The 17,733-nt window shown below is 38.2% G+C and overlaps 1 protein-coding gene and 1 long non-coding RNA gene across 4 annotated transcripts in view; one reads left to right on the top strand and one right to left on the bottom strand.

Annotated features, from left to right (window-relative positions):
• Positions 1-17,733, bottom strand: part of LOC105465496 (solute carrier family 35 member F1) — a 404,409-nt gene that overhangs the window by 161,784 nt on the left and 224,892 nt on the right. For all 3 annotated transcript variants that reach the window (XM_011713944.3, XM_071096363.1, XM_011713946.3), the window contains exon 2: positions 8,307-8,482. In XM_011713944.3, the coding sequence (XP_011712246.1) occupies positions 8,307-8,482 (176 nt within the window). The remainder of the gene's footprint in view (positions 1-8,306; positions 8,483-17,733) is intronic.
• LOC139363287 (uncharacterized) overlaps positions 1-17,733 on the top strand; it is a 36,165-nt gene that overhangs the window by 14,117 nt on the left and 4,315 nt on the right. The gene's annotated exons all lie outside the window — the stretch shown is intronic.

Here is a 17,733-nt window from a genome sequence, read left to right as displayed (position 1 = left end):
TATAACTTAGATACAATAAAATTCTCTCCTTTTAAGTGTATAGTTTGAAGAGTTTCAACAAATGTGTATAGTCGGGTAACTGCTACAAAAATTGAGACACACAGAACATTTCCATCCTCCCAAAAGTTCCCTCGTGCCCCTTTGCAGTCAGTCTCCTCCCATCATTACCCCAGGCTCTGGAAACCACTGATCTCTGTCCTTACAGTTTTGCATTTTCCAGAACATTATATAACTATACAGTATGTAATTATATAGTATGTAAACTTATACGTGTGGCTTCTTGCACTTAGTGTAATGCTTTTGAGATTAATCCATACTATTATACATATCAGTACCTTATTTCTTTTTATTGGTGAGTGACATTCCATTGCATGAATTTACTGCAATTTGTTTATCCTTTTGTTAGCTGATGGGCACTTGGGTAGTTTAGTTTTTTGCAATTATGAATAAAGTTGCAATGAGCATTTGTATGTAGATCTTTGCATGGACATTATGTTTTCATCTCTTGGAAAAAATGCAATTGTTGAGTCACATGGCAAGTACACATTTAACCTTATGAGACAATGCCAAGCTATTTTCCGAAGCAGCATTCCCACATTTTTCAAAGCAGCATTACCATGTGTATTCCGACATACAGGCGGTATATGAGAGTTCCAGTTGCTCTACCTACTGGGAGGAAGTTTTGCTAGAAGTGGATTCCAATTTTCTTGTGTGACTTTCTCTACCAATTTCTCAGCATGATATCTGTATAACATCCCAGCCCAAATCTGTTCTTCTCTTTTCCTAGACAACATAAGCATAATTCCCATGAAGCATCTACCAAAGATTCATCTCAGAAATCCCTGAGGTGCAATCTTTATACTGTGGAGGCTAAAATTTTCCAATCATACTTAAGAAGTAAAAATAAATGCAACCTGACAAGAAATAGGAATGGAGATTTGCCAAGTAATTTCCCACAAGGGACACTTTTTAAGGGGCTCCAGTGAATATTACCTCACCAGACTTAGGTAAGTGACAGTACTATTTCTCCCACGACTCCCAAGGGAGTTATAATTTAGTATTTACATTTGCCAAGTGCTTTCTTATTATGCCCACATGCTAATAACAGTCCCTTCTTCTCAGTGATTTAGTCAGTGTTACTGAGAACTGGGCTGTGAGTGAGCAGAACTCAGGCTTCTGCTCTGAGAAAATCCTAGGTCCTGGTTTAATTCTTTCACTGCTTTTTTTTTTTTTTTTTTTTTTTTTTTTTTTTTTTTTTTTTTTTTTGACTGCCTATGAGAAGCATTAAAGAACTCTGCAATGAAAGTAGGGGGCAAAGATTCACAGAGGCAGTGGCACATTCACAGATCTGGGGAAGTGAGATCTTCAGGTGACTCTAGGGTCTGACATACAGGGAAATGCTGGTTACCGAAGTTTCGAAGACTTTGTGTGGCTATCTGATAGGTCTATTTTACTTCGTATGAAATTCTCTATTTCTTCCAATTATGTAAGTATTTTAAGTGTGATATTGGTCATGGAGAATTTAGCCTATGTAATTGTATGTAAGAAACGTAGTATTTCTGTAGAGAACAAATACGAAGGCTTTCCTGAGTTGGAAGAAACAACAATTACCTCTTAATTAATGCTTCCTCAGCTACCACCCCCAACCTCCTCAAAAAAAATAAAATAAAATAAAATAAAAAATAAATAAAAATAGCAGGGTACTTTCTTGGCACAGACTCTCAGAAGAATTTTTATTTAAAATGCCAAGGTTTGTGGGACTGGACCATTGGATCATGACTTGCGTCCAGCTGTATGCGTAGACAGGGCTGTCACATTTATATATTTCTCTTATCTCTTCTACCCTAGTTGAATATTCTGGGTGGAGAAAGGGGATGGTGAGCAGAAGGGGCCAGGAGAGCACATGTGCTTGAATACCCAACTAACTTCCTTGCTTCAGCCTTCTCACTTAGAATTAACATTTGAAGCTAGACCTCTAGGATTTCCATCTGCTAGAATTTAATGTTCGAAGTGAGTATTTCCCATGAAGAGTAAAGCATGCAGTTCACTTTTCAGTATTACTTCTTTGAACAAAATCAAAGGGATTCTACATGGTGATATTTTTATGAGTGTCCTATTAGCACTATTAGAGACGTTTCATTTTTACACTCACACAAAGAAACAGATACATGATTCAATAAATAATTTAATGTATATGTTTCAATAATTCACTGAAAAACAAAATACATGCCATACTCATCAAATTGCTTTTAGCTGGAAGCTTGTCTTTTATGAAAATTGGAAGAGCTTATAAAAACACTTTTCAATGAAAAAGCAAAACTTGCAGAACCAGTCACCAAGAATACTGAAGTTGTTAGTACTCTAATATTAAACACTCAATGGTGGCAACATTTTCTTTTCTTTTCAGGGTCTGTATATAAAAAGAAGCAGATACTTACGATTCTAGTCATGCTTTCATTACTGATACCCATTTTTTCCCTACCACTATGAATTGAAGAGGAAAACAAAGGCTAAAAGTGTTTTCTTTTTACCCTCAGCATCCTGCCTTTACTCTTCCAGCAGTGAGTAAATTGCTGGTGTATAACAAAAAGGAATTAGAGAAACAAGAATGTAGAAAAATGGTAGCAGAAGAAAGAGAAGAGGAAATCATTGCTTATCAAAGTTTTTACGATTTATATACACTCAGAAGATTAAAAACTGCTAAAAGAGGAACCATGGGTATCTATTATTTGAAAACTTAAAGGTAGCTCTGGGAAGCAGCATGATTTTTGTCATCACAGACAAGAGAAGCTTATGGGCAAAAAGTTAGCTGATACATGTTTTCTTGATAGGAACTGTATCCTATTTTCACCTTTGTCTTTAAAAGCCTAGCACATTTCTTGCTCTTACATCACAAAAGCAAGAACTGGTGGTCTTCATTGGACCCCAGTCTGTCCTCACCTCTGATTCATAGTCTTAGCATTTTGTTCCTCTGCTTCCTGATTTTAGCTGTAATTACATGGAATTTTAAGAAGAGAGTAGATATAAGGAGAAGTCATCTTTTGAGAGTTTCCTAGGCAAATGCATTTGTTTTTGGAAGCTTCACTATACTTTCTTAGTCATATTCCTAAAGGCCCACTTTGTATGAGTTGTTTGGATTTCAGGCTTTATTTCAGTGGGTACATTTTAATTTCCTAACTAACTTCTCAAAGTGGTTACAATTAAGCTATTAATGTAACAGTTATCTCTATTTTCCCTAAATTCTCAAACTTCATGACAACAAAACTACTTTGGTGAAGTACATTTCTTTCTACAAAGTTGTATTTCTGAAGATCTTTGTTTTGAACAGTAAACATTTTTTAAAAATTGTAGAACCATCTGGAAGAACACCTAGCTCCAACTATAAAGAGGGCTAGACTTAAAATTTGCTCAATCGGATATGATATTTTGTAAGGAAGATGGTACCCAAATTTTTGTAGGAATCAATTAATAATCAAGGGCAAACTCAACTCCAATTCATTTTGGAACTTATACTGGAGCCTGCTGCTTCAGAGTCTTTGATCATGAGTCCAGTGAAATTTTGATAGGGAAAATTCAGTTTAACTTTGAAGTCAAATTTAAGCAAGGCTTTCATAGTAATCTCACCCTTAATGCTCTTGAAAGGTTTCTTACATTTAGCACATTGTTTTAAATGTGACAATCATTAAATTTTAGAAGATATATGATTAAAACTATAAAGAAATATTTGTTTAAAAATGTATTTCTGAGTCTAACTTCATGCTGTTATGTGGCCCAGAGTGGCAACACGTGGCTGAGACCTAACCTGCAGCTCTCAGGGAGTGGTGAGAAAGGAGAACTTGTGACTATGAGAGACTCTCCCTTGCACACACCACACTTTCCATCCTTCACTCTTTGTTGTTCATTCTTTCCCAAATTTTCAGGTGCCTGACTAGAAAGATTAGTATATCTTCAGAACATAGTATTGAATCAGCCTATGGAAAATTAATGTAATTATTATGTTCATTTCCAGATGTTGGCTTAATGCCAGCCTATTAAAACTTCTAAAGAAGAAGCTTAAAACAAATAATCATTCTGAGGAAACACCCAAATGAAGACACGCCAGCAAACTCAGTGACGATCTGAGGCGATGGTAAAAATCTCCAGAGGGTATTTCAGAAATTGATTATCTCCATCACAGACTGGTAACGACAGTCAGAATTTCCTTAGCCCTCTTCAGCCTTTTCTTTCTAAAGAGCCTCCAAATTCCTTGCTGCTCCTAGTCCTTAGCCTCTTTCCATTGGTCTTTCTTGCCCGTCTACCTCCAACCCTCTCCCTAAATCATCTATGACATCCTTGTGATGGTTAATATTGAGTCTCAACTTGATTGGATTGAAGGATGAAAAGTATTGTTCCTGGGTGTGTCTGTGAGGGTGTTGCCAAAGGAGACTAACATTTGAATCAGTAAACTGGGAGACTCAGACCCAGCCTCAATCTGGGTGGGCATCATCTAATCAGCTGCCAGCATGGCTGGGATAAAAGCAAGCAGAGGAACGTGGAAGGACTAGACTGGCTGAGTTTTCTGGCCTCCATCTTTCTCCCACTCTGGATGCTCCCCGCCCTTAAACATCGGACTTCAGGTTCTTCAGCTTTTGGACTCTTGGACTTATACCAGTGATTTGCCAGGGGCTTTGGGCATTTCGGCCACAGACTGAAGGCTGCACTGTCAGCTTCCCTACTTTTGAGGTTTGGGGACTCGGACTGACTTCCTTGCTCCTCAGCTTGCAGACAGCCTATTGTGAGACTTCACCTTGTGATTCTGAGTCAATACTCCTTAATAAACTCCCTTTCATATATACATCTATCCTATTAGTCCTGTGGTTGTACAGAACCCTGACTAATACAATCCTCCTGACCGCACTGTGGTATCTCACTGCATCTTACACAGAGGGCTGGTTTCCTATTCAGGGTTTTGAAATTCAAAGGAAAAAAAAAAACCTTTCCTTTTGTTCAGAAGGGTCTCTGCTCCCTCCTCCTGCCTTCCCTGTACCTCACAAGGAGAGGCAGAGTGGCCCTGACGCCACACTGTCCTCACAGCCCTACCTTGGATGGGCCTCTACTCTTTGCTCTCCTATATCCTCAAGCAGTTTCCTGGGCTGTCAGAACCTTGTTTTTCTCATTTATAAAATTTTAGATAATCATACCTATTTCCTGGGATTGATGGAATAAAAAGGATAATTTACATACACAGTGGCTGGCACATTATAGAGGCTCAATAGATGGTACTGTAATTACTAACTCTAGGCATTTTACTACATTTCATCTTCTAAGCTTTTTTAGCCTCTATCTGTAAATTATTGGTATGGTTGAAATAATTCTCCCTGCCCTTTACAATGGCTTAACTTTTTTTTTTTGTTCCTGATTCAAGTTTTTGTTAAATCCCTGGATTCCTGAAAAGTGAGAGGTACAAGAACTCAAAGACTAAATACAATGTACCATCTCGCAGTAGAGTTTGTTTGGTTCTAAAAATGACTAGGGAGAGAAATTCTTCACTTTCATGGGATTCTTGGGGGGTAATATTCAAGTGTTACAAAAATTATTCTTAATTTAATCTTCTTATTCTTAATTATACTCCTTATACTGGGCTAAAAAATTATATTCTTTTAATATTAATTCAAGCTTCTATCGAGTGATAATTTTAAGTCCAACTGCTTAGTTCTATATGGCCAAGCTACACATTTCTAGTCTGTCATAAGTGAATTTCTAATTATATTTCTCCCCTATTTCTTCACTTCCTGGAGTCTGTTCCTGGACTGAGGCACCAATGGTAAAATGATGGAGATAACTTTTGTAAACCAAACATAAAATTCTAAGTCCCCCCTCAATCATCTGAATGGACTTCACTCTTAAAATGAAACCTGAAAGACTGGTTCAGGCCAAGATGGGAAGTGGGGATTGAACATGCCTCATTATACCTCTCCAGCATTAACATCAACACAGACTTTAAGTCTGATAAGAAACATTTTACAACCTAGTCTCTCTGAAGCCTACTACCTGAAGGCTTCCTCTGCAAATAAGAACTTTGGTCTCCACAATCTTTTATCTTAACCCAGATATTCCTTTCTATTAATCCCAGATCTGTCGAGAAACTCAACCAATTGTCAATCAGAAAATTTTTAAATCTACCTATAAGCTGGAAGCCCCTTGCTTCGAGTTGTCCTGCCTTATTGGACCAAACCAATGTATTTCTTTTTTTATTTTATTTTTTATTATACTTTAAGTTCTAGAGTACATGTGCACAACGTGCAGGTTTGATACATAGGTATACATATGCCATGTTGGTTTGCCATCAACTCATCATTTACATTAGGTATTTTCCCTAATGGTATCTTTCCCCCAGCCCCCCAACCCACAACAGGCCCCGGTGTGTGATGTTCCCCGCCCTGTGTCCAAGTGATCTCATTGTTCAGTTCCCACCTGAGCGAGAACATGTGGTGTTTGCAAACCAAAGTATTTCTTAAATGATTGAAGTCTCAGGTCTCCCTAAAATGTATTAAATATAAAAGCAAGCTGTACCCTGACCACCTTGGGCACATGTTCTCAGGTCTTCCTACGGGTTGTGTCAGGGACCATGGTCATTCATATTTGGCTCAGAATAAATTTCTTCAAATATTTTATGCAGTTTGACTCTTTTTTTTTTTTGAGACTTTAGATAACCCATTTACATCATTCAAAATTATTAGCTTCCAAATCACAATCAGGAAACATAGCTGAGATTCAATGTCAATAACTTCAGTGGCCTGAGATTTTATTTTTAAAATAATGATGTCTATTGATGTTAAACTTTAATAAACAAGCACTGATAGCACCAATTTTTGAGAATTAAATAAAAATAGCTTCTACAATACTTTAAACAAATATAAAATTAAACTGGAATTCAGTCTCAACTTGTTCATATTTATTCCTCCTATGAGATGAAATCCAGGATTGGTCAAATCATTATAATTAAGCATTATTATTCTGGACAGTAATCCAGATAGATAAATGTAAAAATTAAATACTGATAAATAGTCTTGTACATGTTTCATAAAAGTGTGACTATTAAAATTGATGCACACAGCTATACATGTGCCCTTATCTATTATTAATGTAAATAATTGTCTCCAAATGTATTAATGATTTTTTTCAATGCACATTTTACAGTTGACAGCTACTATTTTGGGGAAAATTGATGGCTATTTCTGAGCCATAGATAAAAGTGTTTACACCTTGTCATAGATCATTTTGTGCTGCTATAATGAATAACATATTCCATAGTACCTGAGACCGCACAATTTATAAAGAACAGAGATTTATTTCTTATGGTTCTGGAGGCTGGGAAGTCCAAGGTTAAAGGGCTCACATCTGGTGATGGCCTTTTTGCAGTATCCTCACATGGCAGACAGTCACAAGAGCATACATGAAAGAGCAAGAGAGGGCAAGAGGGAGGCCAAACCCACATTTAGCTGGAACCCACTCCCATGATAATGGCATTAATCCATTCAGGAGGGTGAAGCCCTCATGGCCTAGTAATAGGCTCACCATCTTTCTTAATAGTCTCACCTCTTAATATTGTCACAGTGGCAATTACATGTCAACATGAGTTTTGGAGGTGACATTCAAACCACAGCATACTGGATTCAGTGGCATATCATATGACTCTGAAGCATCCCCTCCAGGGATGTACCCTGAGGTTTTTCAAAGGCAACTGCCTCTTAAAAAAAGGTTTTCTTGCATTGGCTCTTGGAGGACTTGTTTTATTTCTTTAATTATTTCAAGTTTAAAATAATTTCACATCTCATTTGACCATTCATGGTAGTGTTCTTTTTTTCTTTTTCTGTGATGTTATTAATAGAGTTGTCTGTGTTTACAATTTGTATCTTTCTTGTGTCGCTTTCCCACAGAACATATATTTGTCTGAAATTCCCTTGGATTTCTCAGAGCAAGCATTATTTAGAATATCTGCATCAGGTCTATTCCAAGTTCAAGGAAAAACTCATTTAATTCCAATGAGAGGGTAGAAGTAATGTTAACAGGGATTCAAAAAGTGAGAAATTGTACATTTTTGCCTATACATGCAGTTCCCACTTCTTGCTGAATCATATGATTAATTTTCTTTGCAATTTATTCAGTCATTTTGTTTACTATATTACTGCAAAATAGAAAAGTAAGATCTGGGGTTTTCAAAGATCTTAACTGATGCTGTAAGTGACAAAACGTTATCTGGTCATGGCTCATCTTTTTTTTAGGTGTTTCTAAAAGCTATATTCCTGGTGTTTTTGTGAGCTTACCTTGTCTGACGGCTAGTGTGGTGGTATAGACCAAGAAGAGAAGAATGTAATTGAGGAAACTCTGGAAGACTGGTGTGTTGGCATGGAAATCTTCTGACAGATACTTGCTAGTCAAGCCAATTCCACAAATAAGGAGGGATAACACCTGGCCCAGGGCCACAGAGATTAACATCTCCCTGAGAAATAAAGAAAAAAAAAAAAACAGCAAAGGTCAGCAGGAAGCCCATTAAAACAACAGCAGTTAAAATTTTTTGAGCACTGGTAGCATGCACTGGGTTAAGTGCAATTAAATATTATTCCCTTTAGTCCTTCACAGAAATCCCTTGAGGAAGGTGCAATGATTACTGAGATTTTACAGAGAAGGAAACCAAAGCTTAGAGTGGTTAAGGAGTTTGCTCACAGTCATGTAACTAGGAAGTGGCAAAAAACTGGGATTTGAGACCAACTCTCTGAAAGAGCCTGCCTTCTAGCTACTGACCTCTCGGTGCCAATGGGAGTGGGGAGTGGGTAGCATCATCTTGATGCTCACCATAGTATTAATGAAATATTTAGTGATGGCGAGACAGTACCTGAACACTGACTAGGAGGGACCATATTCCCGCCTCATCCTCAGGTTCTTGTACCGATAAAGGGAGACTCTTTTCTTCATAGATTGAAATCCCAGATCCAGAAACCCCTGTGTGAAATGGCTATACACTATACATATCCCTGAAAACCAGAAGGACCATCTGCTGTCCATTCCCAGACTCTAGAACTCAGTTTGCTCTAGGAAGCTTTGATGAGCATTAGGTGTCTGCTCTCTTCTGCTCAAGTTACAATTGCCTGCACACTAAAACTGCTATTCATGAAGGAGACTCAGTACTGTGATGATGTAATACAACCTTTCAAATTAAGCCAATTTTTTTGTGGCTTTTTCATAGGCACTGCCCCTATAGACCTCTGTAGCGGGGACTACAGGCAAGGTTCAAGGCGTTCATTTTGCATACAAATAAAATGCCCTCACAAGCTTTATGGGCACATACACCCACATGCTTTTACACAGAAAAAGCCCCTGGAAATACAAAGCAGATTTCTGCACTCCCTGAAAGTCACATCTGACTTGTCTGGTTTATTTATAGAAAGAGTAATATAATAGAAGCAAGCAGTAGTATTTCTTTCAATAAAAGTTTTATTTTATTTTTAATTGACACATAATAATGGTACATATTTATGCAATCCAGTCTTATGTTTCGATATATGTTCACATTGTATAATAATCAAAGCAGAACAATGGGCAGATCAAAAATTTATCATTTCTTTGTGGTGAGCACATTCAAAATCTTCTCTTCTAGCTCTTTTGGAATATACAACACATTATTGTTAACTATATCACTCTAGTTTGTAATGTAGCATTATTTCTAAACAAAAAGCTTTAGGCAAAGGATTTGCGGTGTTACATATTTAGTCCCCCATAACAGATGTGAGTCCAATTTTCTGGAATGAGCACAGAGTCCTGGGCAGTACTTTGGTTGTATTTTGCTTTAAAAAAGAAAAAACATCAGCTATATTTTGTTCATTCCATCTGCTTCCAAGAGGAGGAAAAACTGTGGCAAGGCATGTGGGCATGCAGAGAAGAATTTTCTGAGGTTAACCTATTTCCAGGTACCGGCTCCTGACCTCTGAATTCAATCTCTATAAAGAAGTCAAATACATACTTCTAAACATCCACGTTTAAAATGTCAGTATGCTGCTTAAAAATCTTACAATAGTTCCTTACAGAATGCAGAGATCTATAAGGTCTGTATTGAACATCTGCAAAGATGCCTGCCGACATAGCCTTTACATTCCTGCTGCTCTGCCCAAAGGGAGGCAGGGGTCTCTTTCTCCTTTTCTGGAAGCTGAGCTGGTCTTGGGACTTGCTCTGACCAACAGAACATGGGGGAAGGGATGTCATGTGACTTCTGGGCCTAAGCCGTATAAAGCTCTACAACTTCCATTTTCTGCCCTCATAAAACATAGCTTCCATGTACTTCAGTTTTGAGAGCATGTGAAAAAAAGAGAAATCCAGCCAGCCATCACTGTCCTGACATGTGAGTGAGGCTTCTGGATTCTCCTGCTCCAGTCAAACCATGCCAACATATGCCACCATGGAGCAGAGATGAACCACCCCGAAAGATTGCTGCCTAACTGAAGAACTGCGAGAAATAATACATGAAGCTGTTTTAGGGCATGCAGATGTACAATGGCTTGTTACATGGCCAACAAATAACTGAAATCATGTCCTAAACACTCTCCCTCCATTCCCACTACCTCTGGAACATGACCCTCTGTTTCCCTGTATTACTCCTCCATGACGCACTTTCAGCCTTACAGAGCTACTTGCACTTCAGCAGTGAGTCATGGCCTTCTGAGCCTGCATTCCCTTGCATGTGTTATTACTTCCAAATGTTCATTGTGCCTTTGCCAGTCTGACTCTTATGCATCTTTCAAGATTTGGCTTCTATGTCACTCCCTTTGAGAAGTGTTACCTGTCTTCTCTTCCCTGGGATGCATCTCTTTGTTACTTCTATCTCATTGTATTGAAACTAATGCCTTCACACTTCTTGCCTCAGCTGGACTGTGATGCTTGTACCATGTTCTCCACTGTATCTACAGCCATGCAGTACCATTGAAAGGAAGTAGAAAAGTAGACAGTGCAGAGGAGGCCTAGGCAACATGAAACAGTTTATTGAAATAAAGGGGATGATTAATAAAAGAAAGAAAGGTAGAGGTAAAAAGGAGTACCAGAATTAACTCAAATGATTTTTAAAGGCCAGGTACAGTGGCTCACACCTATAATCCCAACACTCTGGGAGGCTAAGGCAGGAGGATCACTTGAATCCAGGAGTTTAAGACCAGCCTGGACAACATAGTGAGTCTTCATTTCTACAAAATATTTTAAAAATTATCCAAGTGTGATGGCACGTGCCTGTAGTCCCAGCTCCTTGGGAGGCTGAGGCAGGAGGACTGCTTGGGCTTGGGAGGTCAAGTGTGTAAGTGAGCCATGATTACACCATTGTACTCAAGCCTGGGCTACAGAGCAAGACCCCACCTCTTATAAAAAAATTAAAGGTTTTTAAGACTGCCTAAGGTAAGTATAATACCTACTGACAAAAATAATGATAAGGAGCTGGTTTTAGTGGAGAAACAATACATATTTGAGGTATAGTGAACTTGAGATGCCAGATGAACTTCCAAATGATCCAGCAGCATTAGTAGCATGGGATCGGAGTGGGATAGGGAGGTCAACCAGGAGATAAAGATGCAGAGGTTATACTCATAAAAGTGATGGTGAAAATACCGGAAATGGATAATATCCCCAAAAAGGGAGAGCAGGAGAGAAAGTAAGAGAGCCTTGGGAAATATCTTTGGGGAATCCCAAGGTTGGAGGTGGATGAGGGAGAAGAAGCACATCACTGGAGTCGGAAGTGGTTAGAAGGCTAAGAGGAAGAGCAAGAGAGTTTTGGTGTTAAGGAAACCAAAAGAAAAGAGACATTCATGGATTGAATAGTTGTAATACTTAATGTTGCTTAGAGGGTAGAGAGAATGAAGACTGACAAGGCATAATTTGTAGTCACTGTCATCCTTTAAGAGTTTTGGTTGAGTGGAGAGGAACAGAGTAGCATTGGTGTCATGAAAACCAAGAGAACAGAGAGTTTCATGGAGGGGATAGCTAGTAGGGACTAAGTGAAAAGGAAATGGTAAGAAATTAAAGGTGTTGACTTTGCAGAATTTTGAAGAATTCAAAAAATTCATGGAAGGAATTTGATATAGTCACCATGTAACAATATCAATGATAGTTAAAATAATAATGTTTAAAATGATTTAAAAATTAATTAAGCTTATCCTATCACTGGATCATTCTTGATTATTTGCATAATAACTTACATTCCCAAATGGAAGAAATATGACTAGAGTTACAACTAATATATAAACGTTGTTCTTGATGCTGAGTATGTCTCCTGGAGAATGCTATGTATGGAGAGCATCTCCTTGGGACAAGAAGGGTGAAAACTATTGCTATGACATGGATTCCTGCAGCTCTATAAATTACAACTATAGTGTTCAAAACTTTGGCAATATGCTATGCCTTTCCTGAACAAAATCACACCACAAATAAATGACAGATTACTTATATAAGAGAATACAATTTTAGTCTTTCTTATGTATATGCGCCAACATAGTATAAAGTAGCATTCTATATGCCATACACTATACATGTAAAGATGAACAAGACACAGTCCTTGTCACTGGAGAGCTACTAAACTAAGATTTGGGAGCTAGGTCCTCAAATAACTTAGTATAAAATGGAGCCAATTAAGCTAAAACAACAATAATAATTCATATTTAGTAAGTTCTTACTATGTGCCAAGCCACGGGCTTAGACTTACACATATTATCTTAGTTAATCCTCATAATAACCTTATAAGGCAGCTATTATTACTGTTTGATTTTATAGATAAGTTAACTGATGCTTAGAGAAGTTAAACAAACAGCCCAAGGTCACAGAGCTAACAAGGGGAAGAGTTTGGATGCAAACTAGGTTATGTGGTTCCAAATCTCAACTTTTTAATTACTATGCTGTACTACTATTTTGGTGGCAAAAATATACTCTGTGCCCTCATAGAGTGCAAGAACTTAGAGTTGGCAACCTAAGTGGTTGGTTTCCAGAAATATTCTAGAGGCGGTAAAGACAAAAACAAGTCTGGGACTGACCCTCTGATGAAAACTCTTGCATCAAGATATCTGTAATGTGTGCCTTTCAACAAGAGGTCAATACAACTCTATTCTTGTTTCTTCAGTCAAACAAAACATCAAGTCTGCTGTATTCAATTTCTGCTTTTAATTAGTGGCCATGTCATTCAGCTGCTGGTGGTGTGATTTGATGGAGAATACAAATTATGGTTTTATTGGTCATGCTAATGAGCACGACATGTAAAACAGGAAGGAGTGAAAGGAATCTTTTATCAGATTAGTTCATGAGTCTTTTTCCTACTGCAGGGAGCTAGATATTGTAGCTATTGCAGCCTGCATATCTGAGCTAGTTCCTAGAGTCACCAAATAAATAAGTAAATAAAAATAGAAATAAACCTAAATGCCTAAATGTTGACACTCTGCTAACTATGCCCCTTGCCCTGCCATCTTGCCCTGATCAAATTCTCTTTTGTTCTCTATTAGGACAGGACAAATCCATTTGGTGATGTGTTGTACAAAAATGTTCTCCCTGCTCTCTCTGCCTTAGGATCTCTTTGGTTCATTTGCTGTTGCCCTATCCCTTCTAAATATTTTTTTCCTTAGATAACTGCTACGGGAGATCTGTGATCCTGTCACCTAACTCCTCATGGTCTTATGACAATGTTTTCTTCAGAGACTCTCTGTTTAGCCACTCCCTGCTCCCAAGGGTGAGGCAAGTGTCCTCACCTGCATTTCCCTATCACTATTTGCACTCATCATATTGTGTAGCTCATAAGCTCCTGAAAATAAGGGAATGTATTTTATTGTTTTCTGTTTCTAGTGCCTTGAGGACTGCTGGACAGAAATAAAACAGATGCTCAATAAACACAGGATGAAAGAGTGAACAAATTTATGAGTAAACAAATATCTGTAAATGAAAATGGCAAAGTCTTAGAAGATTTGAAAGATGGTTGCTTATCTTACCTTGAAAAACTACTAGCTTTGAAAGACAAAAATCATGTTGTTTTTCACTGTATTCCATCTGCCAGTTAGACATTGAGATTAATAAGCTATTTTCTGGTGCTTTTCAGAGCAAGCCTGGTAAGGTGCTATCTTGCAAAAATGATGCTAAATATGGTGCCGGTTGGAATTTTGCACAGCGAGCTGTAGGTTATTCATGTAGTATATGGAATAACACACCAGATGCATTCTAACATAAGATACATAGTTCCTATAATTTTAGTGGCAGAAATAGAAAGGAGACTATGATACACATTTTCATCTTCTTTGTTTATGCATTTAAAAGGACATCCTATCCACTTTAAACTCAGAATGACTAGACAATGAAAAATGCATGAGTCTCAAGAAAAATAGTGCTGCTGGAAGCTGAATATCTGTTATAATAGAGCTTGTATTCATAAAGACTGACATAACCATTACCACTGGCACTTTGTTCTGTTAAAGAAACAGACTTTAGAATTTGGAGAGTAAACTTGTGTTACAAATTAGATATTCAAAATAGTAAGATTTAAAATAAAGCATAAACTGAATCTTGTTTTCTTCTCTTAGTTATAAGAATACATTCTTTTAAAAGGTATGAAGAATTTCAACATAGTGTTACATAATCATATTGCTTTGTAATTCTTTGCCACAAAAGTGAAACAATTATGTTATCATCTTCAATTACAGCACATCAACCTTTCTGTGGCGACATCTTCATTCTGATAACTATTCTCAGGCAAGTCATGTCAGATCTGAGTCAGCATATGAATTCAAACATGCATACATAACGAACACTTAAGTATATTGCCTGGACTAAAATCAATGCCCCTTGAACGTGGGAGAAGCGTGTTCTACCATGTTCTTTGACAAGATTCTTGTTTGCAGAAGTTAGGCCATTGACTTCTATAAGCTTTTTGCTGAAAGGTTTTTTGTTTTTTTTTTTTTTTTCGACAGACTGGAGTGCGGTGGCGCAATCTTGGCTCACTGCAAGCTCCGCCTCCCGGGTTCACGTCGTTCTCCTGCCTCAGCCTCCCGAGTAGCTGGGACTACAGGCGCCCGACCCGGCGCCCGGCTAGTTTTTTTGTATTTTTTTAGTAGAGACGGGGTTTCACCGTGTTAGCCAGGATGGTCTCGATCTCCTGACCTCGTGATCCGCCCGCCTCGGCCTCCCAAAGTGCTGGGATTACAGGCGTGAGCCACCGCGCCCGGCCTGCTGAAAGGTTTTTTGTTTGTTTGTTTGTTTGTTTTTTGTTTGTTTGTTTGTTTGTTTGTTTTGAGACGGAGTCTCGCTCTGTCGCCCAGGCTGGAGTGCAGTGGCCGGATCTCAGCTCACTTTTTTTTTTTTTTTTTAAATCACATTCAAGCGTTAATTAGGCTTATATGTAAGAAGATTATTAGGCAAAAAGAAAATATACACCTTCAGAGATTTGTCATTAATTGGGGTTTCTTTGCCTCACGTTTTGCATTCATAGACTTGAATCTGTTCTTTGGCTCCGTGGTATCCATTTTGTTTTCCGAATTAGGTAAGAGAAACCAAGTAAGACGCAAGGAAGTGCTTTAAACATAATGTTTTACTGGGTCATTGAGGCACTAAGTGTAGGAGATTTTTGAGACTGGTGTGAGAGGAGCGGTCACAGATGCTCTTGGATACTGTATGTTCTATGTTCACAGAAGTAACACAGAAAACTGAAAAGGCACCAGATAGGGAGCTGGAAGCCCCTAAGTTCTACTAATTAAGCTCCATGATTGTGTATATATCTCACTCTGGGTTTGGGCTTCTTCATGTAAAATAACGATATGATTATTGACACATGTGTATGACACTTCGTATGCTCCCTTTCCTATTCATCCTTTTGATCTCACCTATCTCCAGTGTCTCTGGCCACTTACTCCAGCTCCAGTGGTTGCTGCCATGACCAACTCTGCATAGACTATAACCAACATTATGTGGGCACAACCCAGGGGCCCTGTGTCCGATGCCCAGCCTATGTATCTCATGCCTTCTTTCCTGGGGATTCTCAGTTGATACAGAGGTCTAGATCCTACAGGAACCTGTTTCGTGCCCACTCATGAGCAACTGGAACGTGCAGGGGAATTACTGCACCTGACCAGTAGGAAACTCTAGCAGACAGATACATTCTTTCTTTCTCCTCCACACAGAGTGCACTGTGAAGCAGTCATTTATACAGGCTCTGAATATGGCCCTGACTCACAAGGTTCTCAGTGTGTACCCTGTACCCTTGTGCTGTGTCTCCCTCTTTGCCTTCCTCAATCCTGCTCCTTGTGATTGTATGCCTTAATAAAGTAGAACATACAAGCCTCTATCTGTCTTCTACAGGACTCAGGCTAACATAATGAGATTTATGTTTTCTTCTACGCCACAATTCAGACTTACTTTTAGAAGATACTGATCTGTGCACATCAACTCTTGGAATTTGTATCTTTGATCCTAAAGTCTATTCCTTTTGTGAATTTGATTAAACTCTTTGGTAGCCAAGTTACCAGCAATGTTTATTCATTTATTGTGTGCAAACTCTGTGGGTTTTGGGATTAGCCACAGAGAAACAAATCAGTCCGTAGCATTTGCCAAGGCCTGCTGGGTGCAGGTTATGAGAAAGGAATGCTTGGCCCTGCCTCCCGGAAGCTTAGAGGGAGCACGAAACAAATAAATTAAACTAAACAGAGAATATAAAAATAACCATGTAGTCAAATAAATTTATATGAAAGTGCTGGAAGCTGGGATAATTTTAGTTTTTAAAAGTGGACGGAGCCAATCTGAAAAGGTTCCCTAGAGAACATAGTTTTGACTCTTTGTTTTTTAAATAATGAGAGAGATGTAATTTGAGAAGTTGGCATGTCATCACAGGAAAGGGAATGCCCTGCTGTCTCAGAAGCAGGGACTGACATGGAATCACTTAGCTGGTCAGGGAGAAACCATAATAGAAGAGATGGGTAAACAGAGGTAAGCACAGAGGAATTGAAAGTGCAGGGTACAGTTTTAATTCAGAAGAACTCATTCTTTGACATTTTTGAGCAAAGGACATGAAGCAAGCACCAGCCATAATGTCCTCATATTTATCTGCTCATTCCATTAGTCAGAACCAAATCCTCCTTTTATTATGGCTAAAGAAAAAAAGTTTCAATAAGAGGCAAGAGGGAAGACCCAGACATCTCTTTCTGCAAATGAGACATTCCCACTCACTCCGTTAGCTCCACAATACAGGCCTGTCTGAGGGGGGCATTGCTGGTGCATCTGTATTTTCATCCCAATATGGCAAAGCATCAGTGTTCTACTATTTACTTCCCCAAATCTTCAGCGTGTCTTTTTATGGATCTTTCAACATTAATTGTCAACAGAAAAATGTGTTTTAATCTGTGGCCATCCCGTTTTTCCTGTGTATTACAACCATCTTTACAGTAACAGGAAAAAGGGTTTTCCCAATAGTATAAAAACTTTATTTTTTAATAAGTTGAGGCTAATTAAACAATTATTATTACATTTAATAAAAAATTTTTAAAGTAATGAGTTGCATAACTTTAAATGTAACCTCCCCACACCCCCAAACTGCAGAAGTTATCTTCATGTTATGGTTGCTTAGTTTTTTAATTGCTTGCTAACACTGTGTCAGGCAGTATCTTAAGGTACACTGTACACTTAGAACAAAGCCAAACTTTAATAAAAATGGAAGTAAATCCATATTTAAAATTGTCTTTCTGACAGTTACAAATTTTA

This window comes from Macaca nemestrina, chromosome 5 (genome assembly GCF_043159975.1).
Source record: "Macaca nemestrina isolate mMacNem1 chromosome 5, mMacNem.hap1, whole genome shotgun sequence".
NCBI classification, from domain to species: Eukaryota; Metazoa; Chordata; class Mammalia; order Primates; family Cercopithecidae; genus Macaca; species Macaca nemestrina.
This window is presented reverse-complemented; position numbering and strand designations above follow the sequence as displayed.